This window comes from Oncorhynchus nerka, linkage group LG13 (genome assembly GCF_034236695.1).
Source record: "Oncorhynchus nerka isolate Pitt River linkage group LG13, Oner_Uvic_2.0, whole genome shotgun sequence".
NCBI classification, from domain to species: domain Eukaryota; kingdom Metazoa; phylum Chordata; class Actinopteri; order Salmoniformes; family Salmonidae; genus Oncorhynchus; species Oncorhynchus nerka.
The window spans coordinates 67100070-67125260 of record NC_088408.1 but is presented as its reverse complement, the minus strand read 5'-3'; the positions used below and the strand labels follow the sequence as shown (position 1 = coordinate 67125260).

The 25191-nt window shown below is 40.0% G+C and overlaps 1 protein-coding gene across 1 annotated transcript in view; it reads right to left on the bottom strand.

Annotated features, from left to right (window-relative positions):
• Positions 1 to 25191, bottom strand: part of LOC115139956 (rasGAP-activating-like protein 1) — a 61046-nt gene that overhangs the window by 28816 nt on the left and 7039 nt on the right. Inside the window, exons 3-5 of the mRNA XM_065026600.1 lie at positions 19161 to 19274; positions 18329 to 18390; positions 10827 to 10956 (exon numbers count right to left, since the gene is read on the bottom strand). Coding sequence (XP_064882672.1) covers positions 10827 to 10956; positions 18329 to 18390; positions 19161 to 19274 — 306 coding nt within the window. The remainder of the gene's footprint in view (positions 1 to 10826; positions 10957 to 18328; positions 18391 to 19160; positions 19275 to 25191) is intronic.

Here is a 25191-nt window from a genome sequence, read left to right as displayed (position 1 = left end):
CAAATGAAGTAAGGAGGTAAGGCAATAAATAGGCTATAGTGGCGAAGTAATTACAATTGAGCAAATTACACTGGAGTGATAGATGTGCAGATGAGGATGTGCAAGTAGAAATACTGGTGTGCAAAAGAGCAGAAAAACAAAAACAAATATGGGGATGAGGTAGGTAGTTGGTTGGATGGGCTATTTACAGATGGGCTGTGTACAGCTGCAGCGATCGGTAAGCTGATCAGACTGCTGACGCTTAAAGTTAGTGAGAGAGATATAAGTCTCCAACTTCAGTGATTTTTGCAATTTGTTCCAGTCATGGGCAGCAGAGAACTGTAAGGAAAGGAGGCCAAAACAGGTGTTGGCTTTGGGGATGACCAGTGAAATATACATGCTGGAGTGTGTGCTACAGGTGGGTGTTGCTATGGTGACAAGTGAGCTGAGATAAGGCGGAGCTTTACCTAGCAAAGACTTACAGATGACCTGGAGCCAGTGGGTTTGGCGACGAATATGTAGCGAGGACCAGCCAATGAGAGCATACAGGTCGCAGTGGTGGGTAGTATAAGGGGCTTTGGTGACAAAGCGGATGGCACTGTGATAGACTGCATCCATTTAATGTTTGATTTGATTAAATTTAGTCCTATTCTTTAACTTTGATATTAGGTTGAGATTGAGACGGGAATCCAAAATACAGTGCCTTCGGAAAGTATTCAGACCCCTTGACTTTTTCCACATTTTGTTACATTACAGCCTTATTCTAAAAAAAATATGTTTTATTTTTTAATTCCTCAGCAATCTACAGAAAATATCCCATAATGACAAAGCGAAAACAGGCTTTTAGAAATGTTTGCAAATAAATAAATACCTAAATACTTATTTACATAAGTATTCAGACCCTTTGCTATGAGCTTAGGGCCATCCTGTTTCCATTGATCATCCTTGAGATGTTTCTACAACCTGATTGGAGTCCACCTGTGGTAAATTCAATTGATTGGACATAATTTGGAAAGGCACATACCTGTCTATATAAAGGTCCCACAGTTGACAGTGCATGTCAGACCAAAAACTAAGCCATGAGGTCAAAGGAATTGTCCGTAGAGCTCTGAGACAAGATTGTGTAGAGCCACAGATCTGGAAAAGGGTACCAAAAAAATTCTGCAGCATTAAAGGTCCCCAAGAACACAGTGACTTCCATCATTCTTAAATGGAAGAAGGTTGGAATAACCAAGACGCTTCCTAGAGCTGGCCGCCTGGCAAAACTGAGCAAATGGGGTAGAAGGGCCTTGGTCAGGGAGGTGACCAAGAACCCAATTGTCACTTTGACAGAGCTCTAGAGTTCCTCTGTGGAGATAGGAGAACCTTCCAGAAGGACAATCATCTCTGCAGCACTCTACAGCACTCTGCAGCACTCAAGATGAACGGAGCAAAGTACAGAGAGGTCCTTGATGAAAACCTGCTCCAGAGCGCTCAGGACCTCAGACTGGGGCAAAGGTTCACCTTCCAACACGACAACAACCCTAAGCATACAGCCAAGACAACGCAGGAGTGGCTTCGGGACAAGTCCCTGAATGTCCTTGAGTTGCCCAACTAGAGCCCGGATTTTAAACATCTCCGGAGAGACATGAAAATAGTTGTGCAGCAACGCTCCCCATTCAACCTGACAGAGCTTGAGAGGATCTGCAGAGAGGAATGGGAGAAACTCCCCAAATACAGATGTGCCAAGCTTGTAGCGTCATACCCAAGAAGACTCGAGGCTGTAATCACTGCCAAAGGTGCTTCAACAAAGTACTGAGTAAAGGGTCTGAATACTTAAGTCAATTTGATATTTTCTTTTTTAATAAATGTACCAACATTTCTAAAAGCCTGTTTTTGCTATTTAATCAATTTTAGAATACGGCTGTAACTTAACAAAGTGTGTCAAAAGTCAAGGGGTCTGAATACTTTCTGAATGCACTGTATGTGCCTTTTGTAATTGTTTTAATTGATGTAGTACTGTTCTTGTCTATTAATGTTCTGTATTATGTCATGTTTCATGTTTTGTGTGGACCCCAGGAAGAGTAGCTGCTACTTTTGCAACAGCTAATGGGGATTCCAATGAAATACCTCAAACTATTATTAATTTGTAGACAAACTGGAATTAAAGCCAGACTAATTCAGTGGAACTATCCAAGCAGGAGATACCTCTCCTTCAAATGTTTATATTTGGTTGCATTGACAACCAAACAAAATATAAATATCCAGTTTGTCTACAAATTCATAATTTATATGTTGGATTCATGACTCCATCTCAAGCAAAAATATAAGTAAAAAAAATAGGACTAAATCTAATCAAACATTCAATGCACTTTAAATAAAGTTTGATTTAGTCCTATTCTTTAACTTAGATGTTTGGTTGAGACGGAGACGTGAATTGAACATATTAAACATCAATGTGAAGATTACATTTGAAATCAATGAAAGCTTGATGCCCTAGGCCTATATGTATTGTCTCGTTTTAGTTGAACCCTGGTTTGAATTCATTTGCTTTGTTAAACCTACCCTTTGGAATGACTTTGATAGTAACAGTGAATATATTTAGTTATTAAAAGGTCTCCATTTTAATCATTCTCAAAATAGCACATTGGTAGTAAACAATAGTGACGGGGAAAAACCTGTACTTCCACCAAAATGCCAGTATTTTTCCTTCATAGCTTGTTCTCCATCTGCTTTTTAAATAGGGAGCCAATTTGTTTTCAGCACTTTTATTCTCATGACTAATCAAAAGTCATTTTCTCATGACTCTCTCTGTCTCTCTATTGTGAGCAATATGCTTGGAACATCGAATCGCAATAAAATCATAGTATCGAATCGCAAATACATGTAGAATTGATTGGAAAAGGAGCATCAAGTTCATCACCTTTCACCACCCTGTGTAGTTCATCATAACTTATTTCATCATTAGCCTAATAAACTGAATGCTTTCCTGACGAGTTGTAGTGGGAGGACCACGCAACATGTCATCGCGTGACTTGATGGTTATTATATAAATATTTGCGCATAAGTGTTTCCACCGACATTTCTTTTCTAATTAATTTTACAGACACAAAAAGAACCCAACGTGTGTAGCGTATTTTGTTTTGTCAACATTTTGAAAGTTACCCAACATTTTTCTGTTTCCATATCAGGCCTGTCATGATTTTTTTTTTAAAGATTGTTTTATGTTGAATATCGGATTACAATGATGACATAAATCCTGTGGTTTGAAATTGTCACCACAATTTGCTCCATGATTCCACATCACAATAGGTAAACAAAATTAGTTGAAACAACGTTAATTCAACCAGTTTGTGCTAGTGGGATGTTTCCCATGCGGTGCTCTGCTTCCATGAGAGAAAACAAAGTTGTTTCATCCCATAATCGCAAATCTCTGGAACGGTATCCTCATTATTCTTGGTTCTCACCCTTTGCGCAGAAGTTGGTGTATGTCATGATGGAGACCAGGCATGAATTATCCGGTTTAGTTATGTGTAATAACTCTTAAATCAGACAATTATCATGCAGTCCACCGAGCTACTATCTGCTAGTCCTCATTGCTAGGTTAGTCCTATTACCGTAGTTCGATAGGTCAGTCATACCTATCAGACATTACTACATATCGGCTTTTCTGAGAGGAATCAAAACTATAACATCCTCTCGACCTAATACAAATATTCACCCTGTGGACCGTTTCAATACAAATACAAATATTTGTTTTTCAATAACATACAGTATATATTTTTTTGTAACATATTAACATACGTTTTGTTTTTCTCTAACATCGACAATACACATAACTGTGTCAACTAGGACATAGGGCCCTTTGTCCACAGCAACATAAGGATTATTCTGCCCCAAAACAGTTGCTGTTCCTATACCTCTTTCTTTCTTATGTTTTTCTCAGGTGTCTATTAACCTCAGTGGTAGTTTTACCTCTCGAGGTCATTCTCACCAGTTGTGGTGAGGCTGGCTGAGGTGGTGGACTGAGTGAGGGAGCTGGCTGGCCCTCACTTGTAGACTGGGTGACTCTCTTGTTGTTCTGCTGCTGTCTCTCTGGAGTAGGTGACTCTGGAAAAGCCTGAAGGTGTTGCATGTTTCTCTGAGCGATGGTGCCGTGTTCAGTTTCCACAACGTAGGATCTCGGCTCTGGAGATTTGCTGATGACAACTGCTGGTGTTTTCCATACTTCCATACTTCTTTCTGAACTCCTTGAACTCAGTGCAGACAAACTGAGTAGCATTGTCACTAACGAGCTCTGTAGGTACAAACATACCATTGAGGCGGGTGATGACCTGCTGGCTAGTGGTAGTGGGCAGGTGAGCTATTTCTATGTCCCTAGAATAGTAGTCCACCACTATGAGGTATTTCTTGCCCTATAGCTCACACAAGTTGGCTGTGATCTTCTGCCACGGACCCTTAGATAAAGGTGTGATGACAAGTGGTTCTCTCTTTTGAGTTGGTATGTTCTCTGTACAGAACCTGCATGACATCACCTTTCTCGCGATGTGGGCACTGATGCCCGACCACCACACCGACATCTTGGCTCTTTCTCTGCACTTTGTCAGCCCCATGTGACCTTTGTGTATCTGTTGTAGATCTGTTTCCCTCTGTGAAGCTGGGATGACAATCCTGTCTTGATATAGCACAAGTCCGTCCCGCTCCGATAGATGCGCTCTCGCTGTGTGGAATCCCTGTAGAGTGTAGGGTAGCTGCACCATTCTCTGAGGCCAGCCTTTTCGGATGTAGCCCATGACCATTTGGAGGTGTGCATCGTTGCATGTCGCCTCTCTGATGTCATCCGACCTGTGTGCAGACACTGGTCTGTTCTCCCCCACAGCCTCCACATATGCTTTGACTTCTTCTTCTGTGTCTGACGTGTTTTCTTTCAGTGGGTTTCTTGACAGTGTGTCAGCCACCACTAACTGCTTCCCAGGGAACACTGCCTTCCCATTGACACGCATGAGGCGCATGAGCAGTTGCTGACAGCTGAGTGGTGCTTTGTCCAGGTCGTACGTGTTGATCAATGGAACGAGTGGCTTATGGTCTGTATGTAAAGCAAAGCTGCCCATCCACTGCAGGTAGTGGGCAAATCGTTTGCATGCACTTACACCTGTAAGGCACTCTTTTTTCATTTGACACTTGTTTTTGTACAGCTTTAGTACTGACTCTTTGATGGGTTGCAGCTGGGTTCAAACGGTATCTGACAAAAACCGCTAGACGCATCGAGTGTGGAGAAGACTCTCGCCCTGGATAGCTTGGGTACTATATCCTCCAAGGTGAGTAAGATGAACCTCTCCCGCTTCACTGCTTCGTTGAGTCGTTTTAAGTCTACGCATGTTCTCACTTTGCCATTTTTCTTCATCACCAGCACCATGGGAACACACCAGTCTGTAGACTCGGTTTCTCCCTCTGATGCCATTTCTTTCCATTCTGTTGAGTTCATCCTCCGCTTTTGGAAGGGAGTGGAAAAGGAATTCCGCGTGGCGAAGTCAGAGAATAGGGGACTGCATCGGGCCTAAATTCAATCTTGACCGGTTCACAGTTCAGTGGCCCTATCTCTCCAAACACATCTGTGCTGATCTCATCTGCTCTGAGGAACAAACTCATCTTGCAAGCAACGATTCTGCTAACTTGGTTATTAGCATATGGTTCTTGAATCACAAAGATCCAGAATTGGTACTTTTCTCCTTTTCTTTCACTCATGGCTAAGAATTTTCCCATACAGTCAAACCTGCCACCTGGGCTGCGAACATCAGTTACAATGTTAACCAGCCGGGGGAGCTGTTGCATTCTCTGGTAAGTGCTCTGAGACATCGCTCTAACATCAGCACCGGTGTTAATCTTGAACTTTACAGGTGTGCCATTTACTGGGAGCTCAACATGCCACTGATCTTCAGACTCCTCAGTAACTGATCCTAAAAAGAATTGCCCCTTGCATTTCCTCTACATCCTCAGCTGTAACTTCTTTGACCATTTTTGTTTTGCATGCAATCTCAAAATGCCCCATTTTGTGACACTTCCTGCATCTTTCGTTGAGTGCTGGACAATTTTCACTGTAATCATGGCTGTGGTTACAACGTGAGAAATTCCCCTGTTTTGATAGACTATTTCTTTGCTTAAACTGTTTGTTCTATGCTGTGGGTTGCCTCTCATCAACGTAGTTCTCAGCTCCCACTCGCATGTCCGTGCTGCTTCTTTATCTGCTCAGACTGGCATGTGATTTGTATCGTCTTCTCCAGTGTCAAGTCTGCCACCAGCTGTAGCTTTTGTGAAAGATCACTGTCCATAAGGTCAATCACAATCCTGTCCCTTATTTGTTCATCCTTTGTAGTTCCAAACTCGCGGTGTTCAGCTAGCTCATACAGATTCCTTACAAAAGACTCCATTGTCTCTCTTCCCTTTTTATTTTAATCCGTTTATGGAAACATGCTCGTTCGTGAATCACGTTGCGCCGTGGCACAAGATGTTCATTCAGTTTTTCGATCACCACATCGTTGTTGAACTCATCATTAAAGTAATCAAAGGAGAATGCATTGTAGAAAATATCTCCATCTTTCCCCATTGCATAAACTAGTGAATTCACCTGCACCACACCTGTCTCCTTATCTAGTTTCGATGCTACTCGAAAACAGGAAAAGCGTTGTCTCCAGATCGGCCATGCCGATGGCGACGGCTGTGAAAAATCGAACGCCTCTGGTAGGTTGAATTTTGACATTTCCCCACTAATCTTTGACGTGTGAGTTCTTTAATTCTGACCACATGTCATGATGTAGGCCAGGCTCTGAATTATCCGGTTTAGTTATGTTACAAACTCTTAAATCAGGCAATTAACATGCAGTTCACCGAGTAACTATCTGCTTGTCCTCACTGCTAGGTTAGTTCTATTAGCGTAGTTCGCTAGGTCAGTCACATCCGGTTATGACAATGATACGCATAACCAATCAATTACGGAGATATCTATCAGACATCACTACAGTGTACAAATTTTGTTAGGATGAATTTAGTAGAAAATAACTAAATTGAAACCCCTAATCTCAAATGTTAGGCAGTAATGAGAGCTTGCCAGATCTAGTTAGAAGCCCTCCTTCAGGGGGTCTTGAGCACATTGCCAGTGATTGCTCAAACCCTGCAGAAACAGCCAAGCTGGACAGATGCCATGCTTACAGTGCTCAGTCCCCATCACGTTATTGAAACCCTCTCAGGGACCTCTCTGCCTCTCATTTCTTAATGGCTTTCTCTGTGGCACATTCCTTTTTCTAAATGAGCGTATCCTCCTCAAAATCTGCTTACTGTAACTCTGTGGCCTTGGTGTCTGCTGGCACTTCAACAGGCGGGTAAACACAATCTCCTCTGGGACTTGTATTTATTTTAAGAATAAAGGCGACATCAATAACATACAGTGCCTTAAGAAAGTATTCACGACGCCAATGGTGACTTTAAAACAGTTACACAGTTTACATGGCTGCGATTGGAGAAAATTGAGGATGGATCAACAACATTGTAGTTACTCCACAATACTAACCTAAAACAACAGAGTGAAAATAAGGGAGCCTGTACAGAATACAAATATTCCAAAACATGCAACATGCATGTGGCAAAGCCATTACATTTTTTTCCTGAATACAAAGTGGGGGAGATTTGGGGAAAATCCAACTACTACTACTTTCAAGCATAGTAGTGGCTGCAGCATATTATGAGTATGCTTGTAATCGTTAAGGACTTGGGAGTTTTTCAGGACTAAAAATAAACGGAATGGAGCTAAGAAGCTAAGCGCAGGCAAAATCCTAGAGGAATACCTGGTTCAGTCTGCTTTCCATCAGACACTGGGAGTTTAATTCACCTTTCAGCAAGACAATATGCTAAAACAAGGCCAAATCTACACTGGAGTTGCTTACCAAGAAATCAGTGAATGTTCCTGAGTGGCCGAGTTACAGTTTTGACATAAATAATCTTAATTCAAAAGGCATTCGCACATCTGAGCTATCTTTTTTTCATGTGCATGGTAACAGTTGAATAAGATGAGAAAAAAAGGAACCCGCCCACTGCTCTTTATAGTATCACTGCTCTTTAATAAGCTTTATTTATAGGTCTCAAGGCCTTCCTCAGAGCTTTTGTGAGTTGTTTTAAAATTAGCACCCTTATGATAGACACAGCTCCACCCACATCCATTCCATGCATCGAATGGGGTTGGAGTCGAGGGGAAATGAGTGTTACCAAACATAACAACGCGCATTTCATAAATATTTAATCGTGTGTGTACATAAGACGTATTAAACACAATGTAAAACCTGTAAAACCACAATGAGGACATCGACCCATCAAGCAACTTTTCATAAATCATTGGGAATAGCCCAAGATAAGCGTCAGAGAAATTTGAAATGGGGGCATGAATTAATGTTGACATTTACAACATAACATACATAGGCATTTCATCATTAAAGACCTTGAGGAAATAATGTCTGGAGGGTGAAAATCCCAAAACATTATATTTTGCTTAGAGTATTATCTATATCACCTCCCCTGTCTGATATCTTAACTTTCTCTATGCCACAGAACCTAAAAGTAGAATGTCCTGTTTTTGTTCATTAAATGTACTGCGACTGGATAATCCCTGTTGTTACTCCTGATTTAACTTTTATGTTAACAAGAGGTTTTACCTACAAAACACAGCCCACATGGACATTTAATCATGTAGATAACATGGGTGGGTTTGAGCACGTAATAATGTCATTTATTTGGGACCTATATGTGGGTGGCAGAAATATTCACACTTCATATTACTGCACGGTGCGCAACCTCTGCATTTAGAAGCTACCATTCGGAAGAAGGCGAAAAAATGCCTGGCTGATTTTCATTCGTGGCTGGCAGTTGGCATGGACCAATTTATCCCGTAAGTTTCGACCTCTCTTATATACAATAAGTGGTGGATTCTTAAATTCAGCTGGCAAAACTGGGTCCGATGATAAAACATGCCAGTGTTTCTTGACAGCATCTCCATAATTTGGAAGCGCTTCGGTCACCTGACTTTCGGCAGGGATTTGACGACAAGAAAAATACAAAAAGTTCACACGCATAGAAAGCGATTTCTGTGTTCAATCAATTTTGAATTCAGGCTCTAACACAACAAAATGTGAAATAAGGCAAGGGGTATAAATACCTTTTCAGGCACTATTGATTGATGAACATTGCAGATATTGTCAATAAAGTTTTTAATGTTTTTTTTAATCGATATGACATTACATAACACTAATAATAATAAAAACCTAACACCCGACAAGACAGGAAACAAGACAGCACCTTTCAACCATATATATCAGTGGCTGGAATATTAAACAACAAGTAATAATAATAATATAAAAAAGTTACAATAATAATCAAATAAATTATTTGTAATAACTTACACCCTCGCATGTCCCTTAAATAGTTCAAAAAGTGATCCCATATCTTACTAAATTTCCCTTTCCTCTCCTGTCATTTTGCTATCATTGATTCATGAGATGCAGTCTCCCCCATAAATTTGAGCCAATTTGTTGATTTCAGACAATCTGCACTCTTCCAGTTATGAGTATAGTAAGAAAACCCACTGAGGCAAAACCAAACTTTTCTTTGCTAACGTCTGGTGCTAAAATATAGTGGTGGAAAAAGTACCCAATTGTCATACTTGAGTAAAAGTAAAGATACCTCAATAGAAAATGAAAGTGAAAGTCACCCAGTAAAATTCTACTTGAGTAAAAGTCTAAAGGTATTTGGTTTGATACTTAAGTATCAAAAGTAAATGTAATTGCTAAAATATACTTAACTATCAAAAGTAAATGTACAAGTATAAGTAATTAAAAAATCATTTTATTAAGCAAACCAGATATCATCATTGTTTTTTTGTTTTTGTTTACAGATAGCCAGGGGCACACTCCAACACTTAGACATCATTTACAAACAAAGCATTAGTTTAGTGAGTCCGTCAGATCAGAGGCAGCAGGGATGGCCACGGATGTTCTCTTGATAAGTGTGGGAATTGGAACATTTTCCTGTCCTGCTAAGCATTCAAATTGAAATAAGTACTTTTGGGTGTCAGGGAAAATGTATGGCATAAAAAGTGCATACATTTCTTTAGGAATGCAGTGAAGTAAAAGTAGCAACAAATATAAATAGTGAAGTAAAGCACAGATAAACGACTTAAGTAGAAAAAAAACGACTTAAGTAGTCCTTTCAAGTATTTTTACTTAAGTACTTCACACCACCGGTAAAATAGATATATCCCCTAATAAGAACAGCTGTGAGGACTCTGGGATAGGCTGTCCCACCCATTCTTCAAGCTTTTGAAGAACCTCCTTCCAGAAAAGGAGCACCATGGGACAATCCCATATAGCATGCAGAAAGGTACCTACCTACCCTTGCAATTCCAGCATACATTATTTTGCAATAAACCCAATTTATTTCATCTAACAGGGGTCCAATAGTACCTATAAACAATCTTATGTGTACATTTCACCCTTGCAACCCTGGTACACCACCCTACATTGGAAACAATATTTTTCCATACATCCTCCTCAATGTAACAATTAAGATCCCTCTGCCAAGTCAACCTTAAAATCTCACAATTTCCATATTATGCATTCGAGACTCTTTTATAAAACACTGAAATGGAGTGTGATATTCCTGGTAACATGAAATATTGTATGATGATCTGTCACACAGAGGATGAGCATTTTGACGACCTTTTGAGATTGAAGAAGCAGTTATATATTTCAACAAGAAGTTATATATTTGAACAAGAGACCATAACGGCTTACAGTAGCATCAATTAGGCAATAAAATGGGTGTATTACCTGGCCTCTATGAAATGGCAGCGCAGTCCTATCCTCTTGGCATCTCTGAGAAGCTCCAGACCCAGGTGGATCTCCCCCTGCACTTCCTCATCTGGGTCCACCCGGGTTAGATTCAGCCAGTTATCCAACCCTGGACACAGGGGACATTTTACAACGCATACACAATATATACAAAAGTATGTGGACATCCCTTCAAATGAATGGATTCGGCTATTTCAGCCACACACGTTGCTGACAGGTGTATAAAATCTAAAACACAGCCATGCAATCTCCATAGACAAACCTTGGCAGTAGAATGGCCTTACTGAAGAGCTCAGTGACTTTCAACGTGGCACTGGCATAGGATGCCACCTTTCCAACAAGTCAATTCGTCAAATTTCTGCCCTGCTAGAGCTGCCCCGCTCAACTGTAAGTGCTGTTATTGTGAAGTGGAAACGTCTAGAGGCAACAACGACTCAGCCACGAAGTGGTAGGTGACACAAGCTCAAAGAACGGGACCTCAGAGTGGTGAAGTGCATAGCGGGTAAAAATCACCTGTCCTTGTTTGCAATACTCACTACAGAGTTCCAAACTGCCCCTGGGAGCAACGTCAGCACAATAACTGTTCGTCGGGTGCTTCATGGGTTTCCATGGCCGAGCAGCTGCACACAAGCCTAAGATCACCATGCGCAATGCCAAGCGTTAGCTGGAGTGGTGTAAAGCTCGCCGCCATTGGACTCTGGAGCAGTGTACACACGTTCTCTGGAGTGAAGAATCACGCTTCACCATCTGTCAGTCTGACGGATTAATCTGGGTTTGGTGGATGCCAGGAGAACAATAACTGCCCCAATGCATAATGCCAACTAAAGTTTGGTGGAGGAGGAATAATGGTCTGGGGTTGTTTTCATATTTCGGGCTAGGCCCCTTAGTTCCAGTGAAGCAAAGTTTTAATGCTACAGCATACAATGACATTCTAGATGATTCTGTGCTTACAACTTTGGGGAAGGACTTTTCCTGTTTCTGCATGACAATGCCCCCATGCACAAAACAAACAACTTGACTGGCCTACACAGAGCCCTGACCACAACCCCATAGAACACCTTTGGGACGAATTGGAACGCCAACTGCGAGCCAGGACTAATTGCCCAAAATCAGCAATGTCCCAGCAGCAATGTTCCAACATCTAGTGGAAAGCATTTCCAGAAGAGTGAAGACTGTTATAGCAGCAAAGGGGGGAACCAACTTCATATTAATACCCATGATTTTGGAATGAGATGTTCAACAAACAGGTGTAAACAAACTTTTGGTCATGTAGCGTATGTATTGTTTAATAAAGCCCATCAGCAGTGTTGTAGTACTCAAGACCACATATTGAGTGTCCCTGTCTTGTCTCGGGGTCGGATACCTTTTTAATCCGGTCTGGACTCGGTCTCGGACAGTGAGGACTCATATTTTCTTTCAGATACCAGCCAAGACCAGAGGAGTAAAAAAAACTCTAAATGATCAGCTCCCATTCACTCAGCGCATAAAACCACTTGGTCAGGCACACTCTTTTAAATGACACGTTGATATGTTATTGCCCATTGAAAGCTGGGCTTCCTGCTTTACTCATAGCATTGCTGTCCTTTACTTTCGTTGAAAAATATCCTCAATACCTTGTCACGCTGGGCGGCAGGGTAGCCTAGTGGTTAGAGTGTTGGACTAGTAACCGAAAGGTTGCAAGTTCAAATCCCCGAGCTGACAAGGTACAAATCTGTCTTCTGCCCCTGAACAGGCAGTTAACCCACTGTTCCTAGGCTGTCATTGAAAATAAGAATTTGTTCTTAACTGACTTGCCTAGTAAAATAAAGGTAAAATAAAAAATAAAAATAAAAACGCTCATCAGAATTTCCTTGATTTGCTGGTAGGGAAGAATGAGGGAAGTTTGAAAGTTGCATGCCCACTAATATTAGGGGAGACCGGGGAATTTATAACATAGTATTTTTTTCTATTATAGACCTGTTTGGGTTCGTGATAATTTGTAAAGTGTCTCTCTATTTGTCCTTGGCATGTATTGTTTCACCATTCTGAATGTCTAAAGAAATATGAACACAGAAATACTGGAAATTTTTAACTCTTATTATGGTGGCAATTTGACATTGGATTCTGATAAAATAATGTATATGTTGAAAGATAGTGATAAAATAATTCCACTCTGAAACCTTATAACTGTATGAAATTGATTAGAATCATAAAATGATAAAATGATAATCTGATGATGTGTGTAGTTTTAGTCAGAATTAGGTTAAACAATGTATCTGTATAGTGGAAAAACAGACTGTCTGAGCAAGGATTTGAACTTGAATGTGGGTGCCTAGGAAAATACCGAAGAACAATTAAAACTGTGTTTGAACCGACCTGGCTAGGCCTCTGAGGAACCTATGATAGCATAGGGAGTACTTCTCAAGGTTTCCCTAATCTCAGGGGAATGGAACTGTCGGCTAGGCAGTGATACACAGTGGTGAGAACTACAGAGATAAAACTCACCTACTGTTTGTGTGGAAGTATGTGCGTAGGATACCTACTGTTTGTGTGGAAGTATGTGCGTAGGATACCTACTGTTTGTGTGGAAGTATGTGCGTAGGATACCTACTGTTTGTGTGGAAGTATGTGCGTAGGATACCTACTGTTTGTGTGGAAGTATGTGTGTAGGATACCTACTGTTTGTGTGGAAGTATGTGCGTAGGATACCTACTGTTTGTGTGGAAGTATGTGCGTAGGATACCTACTGTTTGTGTGGAAGTATGTGCGCAGCTATAAAATGGATGTCTTTGTATAATGGACTTAAGAACGTTCTCTGAATAAACTGTACTATCTTTTTGCATAAGCTGAGTCTTTGACTAATTATTATTAAGCCCATGGTCTTACAGATCTCGGGGATTGGTCAGAGCTATTGATTGTCAGTTATTATCATTGGGATTGAAAATTCTCGTGACAGATTCGCATTTGTCTGGTCTCGGTCTTGACTTGGTCTCAACCCACTCACCCCCCTCCCAGTTTTGGTCTTGACTCGGATTCGATTTCCTTCAGTCTTGGTGTTGAATCGTTTCGCTTTAGGTGGTCTCGAACACAACACTACCCATCAGTGAAATGTAGAACAGCCAGCCCAGTTCTACATCAATAATGCCTAGTGGCTCTAATGGGTAGTGCCCTGCATGGTTCTGTTATTGTGAACATTTTGTAAATCCTTAAACATCCTCATAAGTCAGACCCTGGATAAATGTCAGCTATCATTGGAGGCTCCTCAAAGGAGGAAGGGGAGGACCATCCTCCTCAGTGAATTTCATAAAAATAAAAATAGTGAAACATTAAAAGTTATCCTTTTTAGATAAAACTATACTAAATATATTCACGTCACCAAATAATTTCTTAAAACACAGTTTTTCAATGAAGGTGTACAGTAGGAGGACAGGATAGATGCGAGAAGGGATTATACAATGAGCAAAGTGATCATGCTGTTTGTATGTGTCTACTATCAAAGTGAACTGTGTTGGTGGGTGTGTATTCATTCCGCCAATTCTGTTGACAAAAAATCTTAAACGGAGGGCAAACGGAACGAACCAGGGATAAACATACCTGAATTTCTCTAATAGAAGCTCTCGTTTACAACTGTTGCGACTAATGATTACACCCTAGATCAGCTAGATGCAGGCAAGAGTGTGCAAGGTGATTTTGAATGTCACGGTCGCCTTGATTACAAAATAAATTCTCCAGACCTGTGCACTGGGTGAACAGAACATGAATGACAGTCATCCAATATGCTGTAATAGAAATAAGGCAAAAAAATGTATCATCCTCCCTCATCTTAAACGGCACCGACCGCCACTGTCTGCTACATACAGTGCCTTCAGAAAGTATTCATACCCCTTTTGTTGTGTTACAGCCTGAATTCAAAATGGATTGAATAGATTTGTTTTCTCACCCATCTAAACACAATACTCAATAATGACAAAGTGAAAACATGTTTTTAAAAATGTTTGCAAATGTATTTTGATTTTAAAAAAAATTAAATACAGATCTCATTTACATAAGTATTCAAATCAAATTTAATTTGTCACCTGCTTCATAAACAACAGGTGTAGACCAACAGTGAAATGCTTACTTACTGGCCCTAGTAAAGAACAAGAAGGACCGCACACGGTTAAAGCTCCCAATTCACCGCTTTATTGACAATGTTTCAATCCAAAACGGATCTTCGTCAGGTCAAACCAACAAAGTTTCACCTCATATGACCATTATGCACATGCCACATGGTGGGTGCAAAAACAATTTGTGTATCTCTAATAATTTGATATCAATGAGATGGGCACATGTAGTAGTTACAGAAAATCATATATATTTACAAAATGACAAAGTAGGAGACCTGGAAGGCAAGACAACTCAAAGTGGCATACTGTATTCATGTAAGAAATGGTCTGATATGAAACTCTTGGTTCAGACTTACTGGCCCTTCCCAACAATACAGAGAGAAAAAAACTGAAATAGTAGAAAAAAATAGAAACAAGGAATAAATACACAATGAGTAACGATAACTTGTCCATATACACGTGGTACCAGTACTGAGTCAATGTGCAGGGGTAAACGAGGTAGATATGTACATATAGGTAAGGATAAAGTGACAAGGTAAAGGGATAGATAATAAACAGTAACAGCAGAGTACGTGATGAGTCAAAAGAGATGAGTGCAAATATGGTCAATGCAGATATTCTGGGTAGATATTGGTTAACTATTTAACAAACTTTTTAGCAGTCGTATAGCTTGGGGATAGAAGCTGTTCAGGGTCCTGATAGTCCCAGACTTGGTGAGTCGATGCCGCTTGCCGTGCGGTAGCAGAGAGAACAGTCTATGACTTGGGTGGCTGGAGTCTAACAATTTTTAGGGCATTCCTCTGACACCGCCTGGTATAGAGGTCCTGGATGGCAGGGAGCTCGGCCCCACTGATGTACTACCCTCTGTAGCACCTTGCGGTCGGATGCCAAATAGTTGCCATACCAAGCAGTGATGCAGCGAGTCAAGATGCTCTCAATGGTGCAGCTGTTAAGTCAATACTTTGAGGACTTTGAGGAAGCACCTTTGGCAGCGATACAGCTGCAAGTTTTTCTGGGTAAGTCTCTAAGACAGGGCCAATTTTTTTCTTGAGCAAATGGTCGGGTGGCCAGAACAAGAATGACAAATCATTTGTAGACTGCAAATTGACCGCAAGAAGCCAAAAACAAATATAATATTTGACTGAAACATAATAATTTCAAATCTTGCTTAAATTTGTATATGATAATGTATCTCTATTATGCGTGGAAATATTTGGGAACAAATTAAAATCACTTAGAGCTGATTTCCTGGTGTTTGTACAGTTTTTTTTATGTCCAACAATGAAAATTCAACAATAACAGGCCAAATTCGTTGCGGAACCCTTCACTAAAAAGCTTTCCACACCTGGATTGTGCAACATTTGCCCATTATTCTTTTCAAAATTCTTCAATCGCTGTCAAATTGGTTGTTGATCATTACTAGACAACCATTTTCAAATTGTAGATTTGTTGATCAGGACCACTTGGTTAGCAACAATTACTAGTTTTAGTGCCTTGTTGCTGAAAACAGGATGCATGTTTCTTTTTTTTGAAAACATTTTATTTGTCACATTTTTTGCAATATTAGTTTAGTGCCTTGTTGCAAACAGGATGCATGTTTTGAAACATTTTATTATGTACAGGCTTCTTTATTTTCACTCTGTCAATTAGGTTAGTATTGTATTAACTACAATTTTGTTGATCCATCCTCCATCACAGCCATTAAACTCTAACTGTTTTAAAGTCACCATTAGCCTCATGGTGAAATTCTTGAGCGGTTTCCTTCCTCTCCGGCAACTCAGTTAGGAAGGATGCCTGCGTCTTTGTAGTGACTGGGTGTATTGATATACCATCCAAAGTGTAATTAATAACTGCATCATGCTCAAAGGGATATTCAATGTCTACTTTTTTATTTCTATCCATCTACCAATAGGTGCCCTTCTTCGGCGAGGCATTGGATAACCTCCCTGGTCTTTGTGGTTGAATCTGTGTTTGAAATTCACTGCTCGACTGAGGGACCTTACAGATAAATGTATGTGTGGGGTACAGAGATGAGGTAGTCATTCAAAGATCATAAACCCTATTATTGCACACAGAGTGAGTCCATGCAACTTATTATTGACTTGTTAAGCAAATCTTTTGTTCTGTACATATTTACGCCTACCATAAAAAGGGGTTGAATACAAGACATTTCAGCTTTTCATTTGAATTCATTTGTAAGAATGAATAAAACATAATTCCACTTGAACATTATAGAGTATTGTGTGTAGGCCAGTGACAAAAAAACGATTTAATCCATTTTAAATTCAGGCTGTAACACAACAAAATGTTTAAAAAGTCAACGGGTGTGAATACTTTCTGAAGATACAGTATATCAGAAGACAAGAGGATCCTTTTGTGTGTAATAATATGGGCACTGCTGCTGACATTTCTGGTTGAGATACAATGTGCCGAGGGCAGTAACTTCAGTTTCACAGCCAAAAGAGGAGAGAATTCCTAAGATCCTGTGAAGGAGTTGTTGACTCAGTGGCAACATGTTGCAGTGAATCACAGGACTGAATGCAGAATGTTACCAGGAGAGGACTGGTATCAGACACTAACTAACAGAAAAGGTTTCACATTTAGTTTTATGTAGCGATAAAACACATTCAAAGTAACAATATATTTCTAACCAACACACTTGCGTGTTTTTTTTCTTCTTCAGGGTTTTATACCTAGTTGCCATGGATAAGAAAAAGCAGTGCAAGGATATACCGTATTGCTAGATATTCGAACTAATTCCCAAGTTAAAAACCACTGTAGGAGAGCCAGGTGTACTGTGGTGAAGAAAGCCACAGGCTGACAGTTTGAAAAGCTTTGGCTGATTCTCACAGACTACAGTGGCATTTCAGACATAAAGGACAACTGCACTGTACAATGAATGATCCTGGAGTTGATGTAAACCCTGATTCAAAGAGCAATCCTGCAAAAATGTAACTATATACAGGTCTGTAGCCTGTCCAATGAAATGAGAGCATGTTGCTCAGAGACAAATCAGAAAAAAAAAGAGGTGGACAGCGTGTGAGCAAATAAACAAGCATAAGTCAGAAAATACATCTCTAAATTAACCCATGGATGAGTGAGAATACACTGGCAATATTTCCCAGCAAGAGGACCTAAAAAAGGCCCAGCTCCTCAATTACAGTGACCTACATGGCAGAGCCTTACTCAGAGTCGTGGGAATAACCCCTCTCTGGTGACCCTCTTTTGGCTTGCCCTCTTTAGCATGGCATAGGCAGAGAAGAAGACTCACAGATAAACCGCAGCAATGAAAAGCATTTAGAATTGTTACTGTGCTGGTAGTTTTTCCCCATCATGATGGTGCCACCCTTTCATTTAAAGACACCAACAGTATTGTGGCATAGTGATCAGGTATACCTTTAGCCTGGGCCCCGATGGCGTCTTTGCTCAGCAATATCTTTCCAATGACATCATCATGGCTAGGGCAAAAAATAGAGAATTTTAATACCACAATACCATATTCATAAAAACGTATTATAGAAAATACAGATACGCTGTCTAAAATTGACCCTGCTTCTCACAGCAGGAAAACAATCCAGCAACAAGAGGAAATGTGAATTATTATGTGGATTATAATTAATGGACATTTTTGTAGGGGCTGATATATTTATCAGTGGGGCAAATCAAGTCTGAAATTTTAAAGTGGAAATTACAATCTTTAGAAGCCTCTTTAAACCTTGAATACACCACAATTTGCATTTCCTGCTACACAGGAAAATGATCTGTGACAACAGAGTGACAAAATTAAGATAGCCAATCTGAAGAGAACTTCACGAGATATTTCTCAAAAAATAACTTAATATCCTATAGAGTTCCCTGATATAACAGCTAAAATATATTCATAAACTGACGAGACCGTTGATCAGTACAGGAAGGAAAATACTGAGGTTGTCTTTCATTTTTCAATCTGTGGTATCATCTGCGTGTTGGTGTTTGTTTATTCAAAGCAGGTTTTTCCAAAACACACATCCATGGCTCCTAACCCAGTCCGTCTAGGTAACAAAACTCTCAAATCACAGCCTCTGCTAAACAAGCAAATACAATCATGAACATCTCTTACATTACAAAACTTTGAGACCTTTACAGGTTATATAGATATAACTTGTTTATACACCATTATCAACTAGTTTGTTGACACACTACAACAATTCTCTGAATTATCTTTGACAGCTGTTGAAGACCATCTTACCCAATGGTGTCCTCATCCATGACATAGAAGGAGAGCGAGTGGAACCCCGTTGGGAGGTGCAGTGTGTATTCTTCTCCCCAGAAAGGGTTAAGATTCTTCCACACTGTGGCTGTCCTGCAAGGAAAGGTTGCAAATAATTGTGACAGTAACCTCAGAAAGTACTGTATGGCCCTTATTTCTTATTTAGAACAATATACCCTGTCGTCATGGATGTCAGTAACAATGAAAGATGACCATTTAGAATGAGGGTTGTGTGAGGAATGTTGTGATGTGTTGAAAGTAATGAAACACAGTGACAGAATGATGATGCAATAACTTCAAAAGGTGGTGTATAGCGTAACAAAATACAAGTCTACATGCAATCATTCTTAAATCAACCGTTTCATTATGAAACATTAACATTAACTCGAACCATAAACTGGAGATTGCAAACGTGCTGTCTAGACATGATATTGAGGAATGACATCTGCATCATGTCCTCTATGCCAATGGGTAGCTGGAAGGTCTATTTTCATCAGTAATGTGCATCCCTTTATTATAATGACACCGCTTTTCCAGACACCATTAGCCCACAGCAGGGTCAAAGCACCATGATGCTGACAACGAGCCAACCAGAGACTGATGCAAGATCTCTGCAGTCAGTCAACCCTCCAACTCATCTCATTATGGGAGAGCAAACAACATTAAAAGACAAAACAAACGCATCTTATCAACCTGAAACACTTCAGTTTGTCAGGAAGTAGAAACAGTGCGTTGGGATCTGGTCTGCATTCATTTTACAAAGAGGTATCAGGAGTCTTGATTAGCCAACTCGTTAGTGGTTCCACATAAGGACAAATCGACCCAAAAGTTCTTATAGAGGGGACTCATACACAGTCCTTAAATGACAATAAATTAAACATATGGGAAATGTATATACACAGAGTAGACTTGTGTGCAGGCGCATAACTTGCAATATTAGAAACACACCATGATTAGTTTGATGGATTGGTAAAAATGTCCCCACTGTAAAGCGCCATGGCAGCTACTGGCTATGTGCCTTTGCACCACAGACTCAGTTCCTAATTTTATGACTGGATCCCCCGCTGCCAAAGATGCTTTTTTGTTGTGCAGGTCCCCAGAGGCAGCCGGCTGTTCGGTAAGCGCAGCAATGCGCACACACACTATAGGATACAAGCAAATGTTCCAAAATGGCAATTAGCTGGAACACACTGTTCTAAAAAGCGCACCACACATGCGAGCGGTTTCATGTGACAGAGATGAAAATATCTGTTTGGAATTGAGAGAGAGGGGAGATCTAAAGATGCAACAACTACCATGGGTTGCTAATATAACCACGATTCTGTCTTTGGCTGCTGGGCAATGAAAGAAAGTTGATTTGCAAACCAATACATTATAGAAATGCTGGTATCAATGGCATAAGGAAGAGTTTATAAAATGATTCCCTAAACATTTCTATGGTCTGATTTGGCTAATATGAAACAAAATAAGACATTAAAAATACCATAAAACCTCCAGGTTATTAAACGATTAGGTTAATGGTTAAATTGATTTGAAATGCTGACTTCCTCCACTCAGATTGCATAGTGGGTGATGTGCCTTTCTCTCCGCTCTTTTGACCATTTTCTCTGAACAAACTGTGCCTCGATTATGTCAACAGAATCAGGCCTTTAGACGTTAATTATACTAAATTATATTTGTCAAATACGACTGGCGTTTAGTCTATATTTATGTAATTAAAAGTTTGGCTACATTTTATGGTTCCCCCCTCATGTCAGCATCGATGTGGACATATCACCTAGGCTACACTTTGAGATTTAGGCTAATTATATAAAGTACCAGTCAAAGGTTTGGGCACACAAATCAAATCAAATCAAATCAAATTTATTTATATATTCAAGTGTTTCTTTAAAACCCCAAACAGCAAACAATTTGCACAAAACATTATTTTCTTTATTTGTACTATTTTCTACATTGTAGAATAACAGTAAAGACATCAAAACTATGAAATAACACATATGGAATCATGTAGTAACCAAAAAGGTAGCCACCCTTTGCCTTGATGACAGCTTTGCGGACTCTTGGCATTCTATCAACCAGCTTCATGAGATAGTCACCTGGAATTAATTTCAATTAACATGTATGCTTTGTTAAAAGTTCATGTGTGGAATTTATTTCCTTCTTAATGCATTTGAACCATTCAGTTGTGTAGGGGTGGTATACAGAAGATAGCCCTATTTAGTAAAAGACCAATTCCATATTAGAACAGCTCAAATCAGTTACACCAGCCTAATCTCGGGAGTTGATAGGCTTGAAGTCATAAACGAGCTGCTGGCAAAACGCACAAAAGTGCTGTTTGAATGAATGCTACGAGCCTGCTGGTGCCTACCATCGCTCAGTCAGACTGCTCTATCAAATCATAGACTTAATTATAACATAAAAACACACAGAAATACGAGCCAAGGTCAGGGCCGTGTTCCCGTGGTGGGAACAACAATCAGCGGAAATTTCAAGTGCGCCACCTATAGTTTTTGATAAAACTCAAACTTTCATTAAAATGCACATACAATGTACTGAATTAAAGCTACACTCGTTGTGAATCTATCCACCAAGTCAGATTTGTAAAATGCTTTTCGGCAAAAGCATGAGAAGCTATTATCTGATAGCATGTATCCCTCAAAATACTGCAACGTCACCTAACGACAGATTTTGCGATAGCCGGGGGCTACTCAAAACGCAGAAATAAAATATAAAACATTCATTACCTTTGACGAGCTTCTTTCTTGGCACTCCTAGATGTCCCATAAACATCATTTTGGGTCTTTTTTCGATTAAATCGGTCCATATATAGCCTAGATATCGATCTATGAATAGTGAGTGATCAAGGGAAAAATGAGCATTTTTTAACGTAACGTCATTTTTTTAAATTAAAAAAGTCGACGATAAACTTTCACAAAACACTTCGAAATACTTTTGTAATCCAACTTTAGGTATTAGTAAACGTTAATAATCTATCAAATTGATCACGGGGCGATGTGTATTGAATAGCTCCACGTCTTCAAATCATGTTCGGAAATTTCTCCTCCAAAACATCCTGTCGGAGACCGGAAGGAATGGGCTCTCTCTTACTCGTTTGACCAAGAAACAAAGCCCAGGCAATTGACAAGACTGGCGACATCGTGTGGAAGCTGTAGGACTTGCAATCTCAGCCCCATCTAATTTGCTTCCCCATAGACAATATATGCAAGTGGCGGATTGATATTTTTCCCAGATTTTGGTGATCAGTTTTTCTTCCGCTTTTCGATGAGACACACGTTCTGTTATAGTCACAGCCGTGATTTAACCAGTTTTAGAAACATCAGAGTGTTTTCTATCCACACATACTAATCATATGCATATACTATATTCCTGGCATGAGTAGCAGGACGCTTGAATGTTGCGCGATTTTTATCAGAATGTTCGAAAAAGTAGGGGGTAGGCTTAAGTGGTTTTAACTAGGCAAGTCAGTTAAGAACACATTCTTATTTTCAATGACGGCCTAGGAATGGTGGGTTAACTGCCTTGTTCAGGGGCAGAACGACAGATTTTCACCTTGTCAGCTCAGGGGATCCAATCTTGCAACCGTACAGTTAACTAGTCCAACGCTCTAACCATTGCAATCCACGAGTAGCCTGCCTGTTACGCGAATGCAGTAGAAGCCAAGGTAAATTGCTAGCTAGCATTAAACTTATCTTGTAAAAAACAATCAATCATAATCACTAGTTATAACTACTAATCCAGTTTAGCAGGCAATATTAACCAGGTGAAATTGTGTCATTTCTCTTGCGTTCATTGCACGCAGAGTCAGGGTATATGCAACAGTTTGGGCTGCCTGGCTCATTGCAAACTAATTTGCCAGAATTTTACGTAATTATGACATAACATTTATAATTAAGTCTGATTTGATAGAGCAGTCTGACTGAGCAGCAGCAGGCCCGTAATCATTCATTCAGCAGCTCTTTGCAAGCACAGCGATGTTTATGACTTCAAGCCTATCAGCCTAATGGCTGGTGTAACGAATGTGAAATGGCAAGCTAGTTAGCTGGGTGTGCTCTAATACCGTTTCAAACGTCACTCGCTTTTAGATTTGGAGTAGTTATTCCCTTGCGCTGCAAGGGCCGCGGCTTTTGTGGAGCGATGGGTAACGCTGCTTCGAGTGTGGCTGTTGCCGATGTGTTCCTGGTTCGAGCCCAGGTAGGGGCGAGGAGGGGGACGGAAGCTATACTGTTACAATGGCAATACTATAGTGCCTATAAGAACATCCAATAGTCAAAGGTATATGACATACAAATGGTATAGAGAGAAATAATCCTATAAATACTATATTAACTACAACCTAAAACCTCTTACCTTGGAATATTGAAGTCTCATGTTAAAAGGAACCACCAACGTTCATAGGTTCTCATGTTCTGAGCAAGGAACTTAAACGTTAGCTTTTTTACATGGCACATATTTTACATGGCACACATTTCTACATGGCACATATTGCATATTGACACATTACTTTCTTCTCCAACACTTTGTTTTTGCATTATTTAAACCAAATTGAACATGTTTCATTATTTATTTTAGGCTAAATAGATTTTATTGATGTATTATATTAAGTTAAAATAAGTGTTAATTCAGTATTGTTGTAATTGTCATTATTACAAATTTATTTATTTTTTTAAACGGCCGATTAATCGGCATCAGCTTTTTTGGGCCTCCAATAATCGGCATCGGCGTTGAAAAATCACAATCGGTCGACCTCCAGTCATATGTACAGTATACAGTACCCGCCATAAGTTTGGACACACCTACTGTTTCAAAGGGTTTTTCTTTATTTTTACTATTTTCTACATTGTAGAATAATAGTGAAGACATCACAACTATGAAATAACACATATGGAATCATGTAGTAACCACAAAAGTGCTAAACAAAACAAAATATATTTTATATTTGAGATTCTTTTAAGTTACCACCCTTTGCTTTGATGTCAGCTTTGCACACTCTTTGCATTCTCTCAACCAGCTTCATGAAGTAGTCACCTGGAATGCATTTCCATTAACAGGTGTGCCTTGTTAAACATTTATTTGTGTAATTTCTTTCCTTCTCAATGCGTTTGAGCCAATCAGTTGTGTTGTGACAAGGTAGGGGTGGTATACAGAAGACAGCCCTATTTGGTATAAGACCAAGTCCATATTATGGCAAGAATAGCTCAAATAAGCAAAGAGAAACCACAGTCCATCATTACTTTAAGACATGAAGGTCAGTCAATCAGGAAAATGCCAAGAACTTTTGAAGTTTCTTCAAGCGCAACCGCAAAAACCATCAATCGCTATGATGAAACTGGCTCTCATGAGGACCACCCCAGGAAAGGAAGACCCAGAGTTACCTCTGCTGCACAGGATAACTTCATTAGAGTTAACTGCACCTCAGATTGCAGCCCAGATAAATGATTCACAGAGTTCAAGTAACAGACACATCTTAACATCAACTGTTCAGAGGAGACTGCGTGAATCAGGCCTTCATGGTTGAATTGCTGCAAAGAAACCAACAAGAAGAAAATACTTGCTTGGGACAAGAAACATGAGCAATGGACATTAGACTGGTGGAAATCTGTCCATTGGTCTGATGAGTCCAGATTTAAAATTTTGGTTCCAACCTCAGAGTAGGTGAACGGATGATCTCTGTCATGGTTCCAGCTGTCACCAGAGGGCGCAGAGACCATCTTAGAGACAATTATGACACTCAGGTGTGTTCTATTACTCATTATGATTTCCCCTTAAAAACGAGGTCTGTTTTCTGTTTCTCTTTGCTGAAGCTTGAATTGTTTACCATGTGCATTCCTTTCCTGAGTGAGTTTGAGAGTTGTTGTTTTTTCAAGTGTACTGTGATCCCGGGGCTACCGTTTCTTAGTAAAGTATTATGTTTATCCTTAACCACCGATTCCTTGTCTGTTCTTTTTTCTGCACCTGGGTCCAACCTCACCACGTCACAGCAAGCTTCTGC